The sequence below is a fragment of the Mirounga angustirostris genome, unplaced genomic scaffold (genome assembly GCF_029215605.1).
Source record: "Mirounga angustirostris isolate CCGP_5_RB_7025 unplaced genomic scaffold, mMirAng1.0.hap1 SCAF_9, whole genome shotgun sequence".
Taxonomy (NCBI): domain Eukaryota; kingdom Metazoa; phylum Chordata; class Mammalia; order Carnivora; family Phocidae; genus Mirounga; species Mirounga angustirostris.
This window is the reverse complement of record NW_026991717.1, coordinates 29,630,302-29,641,640: the sequence shown is the minus strand read 5'-3', so window position 1 is coordinate 29,641,640 and position 11,339 is coordinate 29,630,302. Positions and strand designations below refer to the sequence as shown.

The 11,339-nt window shown below is 37.2% G+C and overlaps 1 protein-coding gene across 3 annotated transcripts in view; it reads right to left on the bottom strand.

Annotated features, from left to right (window-relative positions):
- Window positions 1-3,697: 3,697 nt before the first annotated feature.
- Window positions 3,698-11,339, bottom strand: part of UBE2Q2 (ubiquitin conjugating enzyme E2 Q2) — a 65,405-nt gene continuing 57,763 nt past the window's right edge. For all 3 annotated transcript variants that reach the window (XR_010404926.1, XM_045899601.3, XM_045899600.3), the window contains 2 exons: window positions 5,980-6,046; window positions 3,698-4,137 (listed from right to left, as the gene is read on the bottom strand). Coding sequence is in view for 2 of the 3 variants with exons in the window: in XM_045899601.3 (XP_045755557.1) it covers window positions 4,106-4,137; window positions 5,980-6,046 (99 nt within the window). In the remaining variant the exon portion in view is untranslated. The remainder of the gene's footprint in view (window positions 4,138-5,979; window positions 6,047-11,339) is intronic.

The window sequence follows — 11,339 nt, the reverse complement described above, 5'->3', positions numbered from 1 at the left end:
CATAGTAGCAACAGATTCACCGGTAATCATGAAGTTTGGGCTTTAAAAATTTTTTGAGAGAGCGCGGGCGGGCTCACAAGCAGGGGGAGGGGCAGACGGAGAAGCCGACTCCCCGCTGAGCAGGGAGCTGGACTGGACTCCAGCTGGATCCCAGGACCCAGAGATCATGACCAAAACTGAAGGCAGCCACTTAAATAACTGAGCCACCCAGGCGCTCTTGGCTTAGTTTTTTATTGAAGTGTAATTGTTAGTTTCAGGTTTATGACATAATTCAACAATTCTATACATTACTCAGTGGTCACCAAGATAAGTGTACTCTTTAATCCTCATCACCTAGTTCACCTATCCCCTCCCCCACCTCCCCTCGGGCAACCACTAGTTCTCTGTATTTGAGTCTTTTTATAAAATTTGTTCCTTTTGCTTTAATTCCCACACAAGTAAAATCACATGGTCTTTGTCTTTCTGACATACTTCACTTAGCATTATGTCCGCTAGGTCCATCCATATTGTTGCAAATGGCAAGATCTTTTTTTCTGGCTGAATAATATTCAATTGTATATAAATACCACTTCTTTATCCATTCCTCTATCAATGACACGGGTTGCTTCCCTATCTTGGCTATTGTGAATAAAGACTGCGATAAACAGGGGTGCATAGCTTTTCAAATTAGTGTTTTTTCTTTGTGTAAATACCCAGTAGTATAATTACTAGATCATATGGCAATTCTATTTTTAATTTTTTGAGGAACTTCCATACTGTTTTCCACAGTGGTTGCACCAGTTTGCACTCCCACCACCAGTGCACAATTGTTCCTTTTTCTCCACATCCTCACGAACACACTTGTCATTTCTTGTGTTATTTAGAGCCATTCTGACAGGAACAAGGTGGTATCTCACTCTAGTTTTACTTTGCATTTCCCTGATGATTAATGATGTTGAGCATCTTTTCATGTGTCTGTTGGGTTTTGGCACATTCTTGGTCCTTAACTCCAGGCGTACTGAATCCGATTCTGGGGGCAGGGCCCAACAGTCTGAGTTTTAATTTTTCTGTGATTTATGCTTTCCTGTTATTCTGATGCAAGTTCAAGTTGAGAACCACAGATAGAAGGAATGTAAGCACAGCAGACACTGCTGTATCCCTACTTAACATCCATTTCTCCTGCTGCTTCCTTACTAACAAAGCCCACATTTGATCCCCATCTCTCTTTTTTAAAGATTTTGACAGAGAGAGAGAGCACAAGCAGGGGAAGCGGCAGGCAGAGGGAGAGGGAGAAGCAGGCTCCCCACTGAGCAAGTAGTCCGATGTGGGGCTCGATCCCAGGGCGCTGGGATCATGACCTGAGCTGAAAGCCGTCGCTTAACCGACTGAGCCACCCAGGCGCCCAGATCCCCATCTCTTGAAGGTAAACTTGATTATCTAAACTAGTGGGTCTCAAATATTGTGGCCTCAGGACTGTTTCACATTAAATAATGACAACCCCAAAAAGCTTGTTTATGTGGGTTATGTCTATTAGTATTTGCCGTATTAAAAATGAAAACATTTTAATATTAATTCACATAAAATAGTAAAACCAGACTAACAAAGATTGACAAAATTTTCATGAAAAAATAGCTATGGCCCCCTCATCCAATAGTGAACAGCTGTGGCATCGCTTTATATTTTGTAAACTTATAATTTCTGGCTTAAAAGAAGACAGCTGGCTATGCTTCTGAATTCCATCTGTTGTACCATCACATTGTGTGACCTCTGGAAAAGTCTACTGTATACTTGTAAGAAAATGAGAGTGAAAATGGCAAATGTTTTAGGAAAATAATTTTGACCTTCTAAAAACCTCCTGGAAGGGTCCAAGGGGTCTCCAGAGTTCCCCAAACATACACTGAAAACCACTGGTCCAAACTAATCATAATGATTTCATTCTTTTTATCAGCCACTAGGTAAGGGGTGGACACAAGCCCCAGTTCTAGCCAAGGAAAAGTGAGGAGCAATATGCTTGGGTGGGCGGGGGAGGCTTCTAAAAAACAAGACCATTATCTACCTCTGGACAGAGTAACACGGCTACATATCCAGACATAACATTAAATCCAAAGATGAAGCCAACATAGAAAAATCTCAAAGCAGCATAGCAGAGCCCAGATGTACCAGGCCTGGAGTTTTCAGACTTCAGAATTTCTTGTATGTGAGATAACTTGATAATTGTGTGTAAGGAGGCCATGGAAATACTAAAGGAGCAGACTATTGTAACTGGGGGAACTAGGGACAGCTATGGAGAAAGCAGCACTTGGATTTATATTAAGGAACGAGAGCGGGAGAAGGAAAAGGTTGAGGAAAACCCGAGTATACCAAGTCTGTGCGCACCATTTCTGGGTTCTCTAGCTTTCTCTTGTTCGATCAATCTGCCTCTGCTCCTCTCAACCCTCTCCTCACCTCGTCCCCCCATATATAAATCCTATTTCAAAAAAATTCACTCTTGCCTTCAGGTGTTTGTAAGCTCTATTATCTCTTATGAGGGAAAAGTAACAAAGTTATTTTTTAAATGGTTCTTTATTCATAAACTTGATGCAAGTTTACAAAATTTACTGTACATTGCCAAATAAATCTGCAATGAAAAATAAAACCCCCCAAAAAACAAAGCATGCCAAATGTGCAGCTGTCAATCTGCTAGCCATCAGGATATTAAAGAATTCAATAATGTATTCAAGATTTAGCCTTAGGTTTAAGGAACTTTAATGCTTTAAAGAATTCTGCCTAGTCACTTATTATCTCAGCAACTGGCAATCAGAACTTTATACAAATGTAACCAAGTAAACAAAAATGCCAGAAAATCTTTTTCTACTGTCCTCTTAACCAAAACAGAACAAAAAGAAATTAAACACACAATAATGCAGAAGTGCCAAGTTCCTCTGATGTGGTTTACAAAGTTAAAAATTGAAACTTAGAGCAAATGCATAGGAAACACTTTTGAATTTTGTAACTTGTTTGTGCAGAAAATGTGCTTCTGGATTTCATTTTAAAAGTGCTTAATAACTAGAATTTACTTTTAAATCAAACTGGGGTAGATAAAAAAAATCTATCACCAACCAAACAGGACTGATTCAGGTAAGGCAATAAAATGGAGGTACACTGATTTGCGTCAGGTTTTATAAAAGAATGAACATATGTAGAGTTCCTATTAGTCTTTCAATGCAAAAGCCACTGTTCGACTATAGCAAAAATTTTAAGAGTCTCCAAATTAGGTATCTTTTTGTACTTTACTGTGCAGCTTTTGCTCAAGGATTCGGTCTTTGTGCCAATCACTTTACAAGTTTATTAGTTTAAAAATGATTGCAACATCCCGTTAATAAAATGGAAACGTAAAATAAAAATGATTTAGTATTTTAAATAACTTCAAGCTCTATACTGCAGTTCTTCATATGAAATACTGAACCAACAAGAAGCAGATTCAGCCCAGCAAGACTCTGATGCCCCAGTGGAAATTACTACTTAATTTACACAGCCTTGCTTTGCTTTGCCTAAAAAGTACAATACAACTCAATTAAGAGCATATCTTCGGGAAACAATTCATATCTTCACCTAGCCATAAAAAAGTTTAACAATTTAATAAGTAGGCTTCCTGTCATTATTTTGGCAATATCAAAAAATGGTTTTAACTTGAAAAGGCTACTGTTATTTAGAAGACCTTAAATTTTCTAAACCAATATTAAACATCAATTAAACTTTTATTGGCTCTAAATGGAACAGTATATTGCAAGTCTTCATAACACATGAGCTCAATATGGGAAAGTTACCAGAGTTGCAACTTCTGTAACTTGATGCTGACTTGTCTGCTTGACAGATTTTTCAAGAAAAAGAGATCATGAGTGCCCAGTAAGTGTATTTATCACAAAAAATACAGTAAAGGCCCCACTGCTCAGTCCAAGATATGTAAATGAGCAAAATGAAAAGGCTGTAACTCATACTGGATGTCAATTGACAGATTATCCACTAAAATATCTATTAGCTAACGTCTTCGGTACTGCTGTTATAGGGGCACTCAAAGCTTGTGTCTGCATATTGGAAAGATTTTCTTTAAAGCAACATTGGTCCAAACATACGGCAGTCAACATATTTAGCCATCTTCCTTTGGAGGGGTGTACCAGCCTGAAACACAATGGAAAAAAAGTTAAAATACCTTAAGTCAGCTAGAAGAAATGGCATTTCACTTAAGGTTAGCTACTTCCTCTACTCATATTTTCTTGTTTAAACCTGTTGTAAAAATTAAACTTAAACTTGGGTTGGTGATACAGCGTTTTGATACGTGCACAACATAAAGTTATTTTCTATGAATAAATTGCACTTGAGTCTTCAACATAAGATCTCTATACTAATCGAACTTCTAGCTAAAGATAATAGCATGGAACAACAGCCTACAAGCCAGGTTTTACCTTCCATTTCAATTGCGTAAAAGTAAACCTCACTGTAAATAACTATCCCCCAAACAAAATGTTGGCATTTTAAAAGAAGAAGAACCTGGACTATCAGTGGTATAATGATACCATTTCACCAGTGAGGAAGCACCTCAGCGAGTGCGGCGACTGTGCCTGGGATCAGAGTTAGCAGCAAAAACCAACCTAGAACCCATTTCCTTATTCTGAATCTACTGCTCTTTCTCCAAAGCTGAACTGATACACACCCACACTTTCTAAAATACATTTCCATAAACATTTTTGAATGCTGACTACAATGTTTGCTCCAACAAAAATTAAAAAAAAAAAATGTGATTGTTTCCCAGGCAACAAAAATCTAAGCTCTCTATAGAAAGGCTAATGAAACGAAGTACTGCTTAGCATGAAATGGCTATTGGGAACAGTGTGAATATACCAAGATATATGGAGCATCCACATGGTTATGAAGTAGTATACAGGTACCTGTGGATCTACTAATTTAGTGTGCTGTGAATTATTACTATGAAAACCCAGCCTTGCCCTCAGGTTTTATCATTTCCTTCTTCAGAGGCTTGAACCGTTTCAAATATTATTCTTTCAGAAATAGTCACTGAAAAAGTGAAGAGTTTGGTTTGTGATTAAAATAAAAGTGAGCATAAAGCACAAATATTAAGTCACAAGCTTCTACATTTCTAGTAAAGAACACTTTACTATAAATAGTTTCCTTAAAGAAAACTACTTCCTATTTATTTACTCTGCACAAAAAAGCATCAGTTTCACTACCATGGCTATAATGAATATCTTGTTATCAGCACTTAGTTACAAAGTGCCACGCGTATATACTATTCTTTTTCCTCACAAGTTTGGCAAGACAGATTCGCCTTTTTAGAGATGAGGAAACAGAGGCTGAGAGGTAATGGGACTTGCTCAGAGACACAGAGCTAGTGAGTAACACAAATGGCACTTGAAAAATCAGTCTTCTAATTCCAAATCCACCTCACTGTTAGAGACAACTGAAACCATGCACTGTGAATATAAGCAAAATTTAAAGTAGAATAAAGTTTATGGAAGATAGTTTAAGTTTTTAAAACTTACAACTCAAATACTCTTAAGTGTATATATACTGAAATTAGAACTATTTTTACTTGAATAGATAAATGTGTATAACTGTCAAAAAGCATTAAGTAGTCTGAAGATGTTTCAGAAACAGCTGGTTCAGGATCCTTGATTACACTTACTCAGTATCAACAAGAACTCCACCTGTACAATGGCCTTTAACTCAGCTCCTATCCTAATACCATACATTTCAAGTGAGTAAAATGATTCATTCATTAATGTATTAAAAAATCTTGACTCTCACTCAGGTTCTCAGGCCAAGTATTTAGGATACAAAGATTTTTGAATGAAGCACAGTGTGTGCATCCTCAAGTTAAACTTTTTCACTGTGGTAACAGTACTTTTAAAAAATTAAAGCAAAACCAAAAATAAACAGGATAAGTTATCAAAAGTACCTTATATAAAACTTCTATAAATGGTAATAAATACTTATTAAACGTACCATTTTTCTCATGTATCTGTACAATGGAATTATAGGATTGTTGGGCTCTTGCTAGATTATATTGATTCTGAAAGAGAATTATACATTTTAAATAAAAATTATAAGTAGATGAAAATCATTACAAATAATTTATGGATGCATCACTACTATGCTTAAAAGAACACAGGAAACTGAATTATATTTCCATTTCAAAAATAATTTTCACTTAAAACCTTCATTTCTCAATTCCATTATTCTCCACCACTTTAGAGTAACAAACCAAAGTTGTACTACAATAGAAATCTATTTAAGCTTCACAGTTCATTTTTATAAATCCTCTTGCTACTGGACAAGTATAAAGCTTTATAGTTCTAGTGCCCCTCTCCACTATGAATCTAGGTAAAGAATGCTATTCGGACATGAATGAAACTCAAACTCTCTTTCTCATAACTTCCATTGAAACCCCCCCCCCCAAAAAAACCCCAAACCAAAAATCCCCCACAAAAAAACACCCCACCAAAAAAATGACAAAATATGACCTTTAGATAAGGTAACATAAGCCATCTTGCCATCTTGAGTTAAAATCTAAAAAATATCATAAGTGGCACCAAGGCATTACTAAAGGAGTCCTCTTTTGGTAGTCTCTTTAGATCCTCTTTTAAAGGACCAAATTTAGGATTAATTTTGTCTCTGTCAGTACAACTGAGCAACATCTTAACCTACAATATATCATGAGCATTCTTCATAGTGGCACACACCCATTATGTCATAGAATTTAATAATAAATTCACACAGCACAAGAATTGAAAATGTATAAAACATTCTAAGTGAAAATTCTCCTTCCTACCTGTCCTCCAATCATCCAGTTCCTCCTCTCATCCATCCTCCCTTTCTTACTCAAGTTACCTACTATTAGTTTCTTGTATCCTCTTAAGATTATATAAGAAAAGTCATGTATAGCTTATTGTTATTAGCCACCATCCCCTGCTTTTCCTCCCAACAAATGGTAGGAAGCATGCTACAGACACCGTTCTACCCCTTTTCTCACTTAATGTATCTTGGACCTTGTTTCCCATCAGTGTGCAAAAAGCTTAATCTTTGTTTTTTTTAAATCATGACATATTCCATTGCACGGAGAGTCAACTACTTTTATTAACCCCCAATGGGTGGACATTTAGGTTGTTTCAACATTTTGTTATTACAATTTTATAGTGAGCAACCCTGCACAAATATTTCCAAAGCACTGGTTAAAAAGTCCTTGAGTGGAACTGCTGGGCCAAAAGACACGTATGCCTTTGTAATCTTGAGGTGTTGCTAAGACAGCTCTCTACAAGACCGCATAAATGGGCTTGCCTGCCTGCCACGTGTGAGAATGCCTCCACACGGCTTCACCAGTGATCTTACCAACCTTTGTTACCTCTGACAGTATCAGAGGTGGAAGAGGAACATAGTGTGGATTTGATTTGCATTTCTATTACTGACTGAGGCTGTCTCCAAATGTTCACAAGCCATTTATTTCTATTTCTGCAAATGGATGTTTTATAACTTTTTCTAGAGTATAGCCTTTTTCAATTTCTTTTTTTTTTTAAAGGTTTTATTTATTTATTTGAGACAAAGAGAATGAGAGAGAGAGAGCACATGAGAGGGGGGAGGGTCAGAGGCAGAAGCAGGCTCCCTGCCGAGCAGGGAGCCCGACGCGGGACTCGATCCAGGGACTCCAGGATCATGACCTGAGCTGAAGGCAGTCGCTTAACCAACTGAGCCACCCAGGCGCCCGCCTTTTTCAATTTCTAAGAGCTCTTTAAAAATAGTAAAACCCTCCCATAATGCATCTGAAAAACAAACATAAAACATGCCGTAGTGTTATCTCCAAGTTAATGAAAAGTAGTGTTTTTTAGTCGGTCTATATGTTCAAAGGACAAAAATACAAGAGAAGGAGATTATATATGACAAAATACACATACATTGAAACTTGCAAATGATCAAGAAGCAGTCACTTCCTAACCCTACTGCCCAACTACAAGATAAGAACAGAAAAATAAGAACATTAGCCTTCCCCATTCTCTGTTGTCAAGAGCATGATCTTCAATTCTAGTTTAAAGAGAATGTCACTGCAGAGGCCTTCCTGTAACAGGGAGTTAGCCCTTTCCGTTTTCTACTTCCTTGACCTTATTAACCCTTTCCTTCCACTTTCTTTCAGCTTACTTGATTGTCCTTTCTAACACGGAGTTAGAGGCTTGGTTCATTTTTATTCTTTCTTTCTTTTTTTTTTTTTTAATGGATTTTAAAGCAAGGAGTATTCCCTGTGAGCTCTCATTTAATTTCTAGTATGCGGTGATTTCATTATTGCTGTTCTCTAGCTATTCTGCAGTTTTCATTTCAAAGCCTGGTTAAGGACTTCATTTGAGTTTCATAATTCCACAAAAGGAACATTTGTTTTCTGATTTTATTATTATAGTTTTTAATTTAATTAGGATCAGAAAATGACATCTGTCCTTTTCTTCATTGACCAGGATTAGTTTCATGAATGTTCCAGACAGAGAGAGAGAGATGATAGAGGGAGAAAGAGGAGAGAGAAGGAAACAGGGACAGAAAGAAAATTTTAGTATTGCCATTATGGTTCATTTCTAATTATTTTTAAAATTTCATATGATTTTTTAACCATGATTTAGAATTATGTTTAATTACCAAATTCACGTGGATTTTTATTAATTTTTTCATTACTGACTTCTAACCTTAACTGCATTGTATTCAAATTCTATGGGTTGTTTTTAAATATTAATTTATGATTTTTTCCCCATATTCCATAAATGCTTGGAAAGATGTAGTACCTAACTACTGGGCACAGTATTCTACTATTGTCCATGTGACCAAGCTTAATTTGTTATTCAAATCTTCTACATTTTTCACACATTTAACTTATCATGAACAGGTACATTAAAATCTCTCATTATGATGGTGACTTGGTCAGTTTCTCTTGTGGTTTCACCAGTTTTTAACTATAGTCAACACACAATTATTACTATATTAGTTTTATTTACCAGGTTTTAATCTGTATTTTGATGCTATTTTAATAAGCAAATAATTACTATATCCTCCTGGTTGAGACTTTTATCATTAAGTAGTCACTAATGCTTCCTGCCTGAAAATTCTACTTTGATACTAATATGGCTATATCTTTTTTTTTTTTAAGTGTATACTGGCATTATCTTTACCATCCTCTCCTTAAAAACAAAACTTTTCAATCTTTTTCTAGCCTCACAATTTTTTTTAAAAGATTTTATTTGAGAGAGAGAGAAAGCATGCGTGAGAGAGAGAGAGAGAGAACACAAGCAGGGGGAGGGGCAGAAGGAGAAGGAGAAGCAGGCTCTTCACTGAGCAGGGAGCCTGATATGGGGCTCGAACCCCAGGACCCTGGGATCATGACCTGAGCCAAGGGCAGAAACCCAACCGACTGAGCCACCCAGGCACCCCTCTAGCCTCACAATGTAAACACACTTCTTAAAAACTGCTAGATTTTGCTTTATTAATTCAATCTAACTGGTAACTTCAGTCCATTTATACTTGTGACTTGCCTTTACCACCTTACTTTCTGGTTTCCATTTCTCTTGTTGTTTAAACATAATTTTTTTATCTCCTCCTGGAGTTCCAATAAGACATTTTAGACCTCAATCTGATCACCACCTCTCAACTTCTACCATAAGGTCTATTCCCATGTTGCTTTCTGTACAACATTCTGATTTACTTCTTCTAGCCCAGCTGGTATCTTTATAATCATCATTCTGAACTCTAGTTCCGATATCTTACTAATGTCCGTATTGATTAGGTCCCTGGCAGTCGTACAACCTCTTGTTCTTTTTTTTGAGGCGAGTTTTTCCATCTTATCATTTTGTCCAGAGGAGAATAGATGAATGAGAGAAAATGCTAAAAGGGTAACAACGACCCCAGAAAAACATACACTTCCAGAAAGTGGTTGCTTTTCTGTTCAGAGTTGCTGCTATTCTTTTCTTCGATTTCCTGTTGAGTTTGTAGGTGTTCAGAATGGTTTGATACCTATCTAGCTGAATTCCTGGGACCAGATGAAATTTAGGTCTCCTACTCCTCTGCCATCTTGCTCCTCCTCCTGATTTACTTTCTTTCTTTTTTTCTTTATTTTTTAAAGATTTTATTTATTTATTTGACAGAGAGAGAATGAGAGACAGAGAGCACGAGAGGGAAGAGGGTCAGAGGGAGAAGCAGACCCCCTGCTGAGCAGGGAGCCCGATGCGGGACTCGATCCCAGGACTCCAGGATCATGACCTGAGCCGAAGGCAGTCACTTAACCAACTGAGCCACCCAGGCGCCCCCTGATTTACTTCTTCTAATCAATTAATTCTCCCTTCTGATACCTAACCCATCTATTGTTTCTCATTTCAATTATATTTTTCATTTCTATAAATTCTATTTCATTCTTTTTCAGATTTGTCTGATTATTCCTGATGGTCTCACTGCTTGATCAATTTTAGGATTCCTTTTTTCTTTTTCTTTACATTTAATGTTTTTCAAATAACTATTCATTTTCTCATAACTCTAATATCTGAAGTCTTTATTCTGTGTGTCTGATAATTCCAAAACGTAAAGTCTTTGGGAATATCTCATTTATTGTTTCTGCCAATTCTCATGTATGCTGGCTTACTTGTGTGCTTGTGATCCTTCAGTGGATTCATATTTGCTTGATCTTAACCTTTAAGAATCCTGTAGGTCTAAATCAGAAAAGCTTTCCTCTGAAGAGTATCTGTGTCTGCTTCTGATGAGAACTGTGGATACAACTAACTTGAGAGCATTTTAGCCTCCTTGGAGAATCTCAGGATTATGCAAGGTTCTCACATTTGGCTTGCCAAACTTGCTCATTTATAAATAAAAGACTTAGTACAGGTAGCACCTCCCCCTCTCCCTGGAATAAAAAACTAAAAACCAGATCTCTCATCTGAATGGGATCACTCACCAGAGAATTCTGTAGGTAAATAATTGGGCAACATGGAAGGATAGGTGTCTTTCCTGATGGCAGAAATAGTTTGGGAGTTGCTCCAAGAGTTGTGTGTTCTAAGATTTCACTATTTACCTCAACTATCATGCACTCCACTCCACGTGGTGAATGAACATTTTCAAGGGCACTACCTTGCCTATCCAAACCCTGAATTCTTGCTAAGTCATGAGAGCAGGACTCTACTTTAGAAGGCTTTCTCACCACTAAAGCCTAGAGTTAATGTTATAGCCTATAGCCCATGTTAACCGACCAGAAAACCAGCCTGGCCAACATCCTTCTGCCTCATGGCTTGCTCTCAGCTCCTGCTGGCTGAGCCTAGGGGAGCAAGCTAATGGCAAGACTGTACAATGACTCT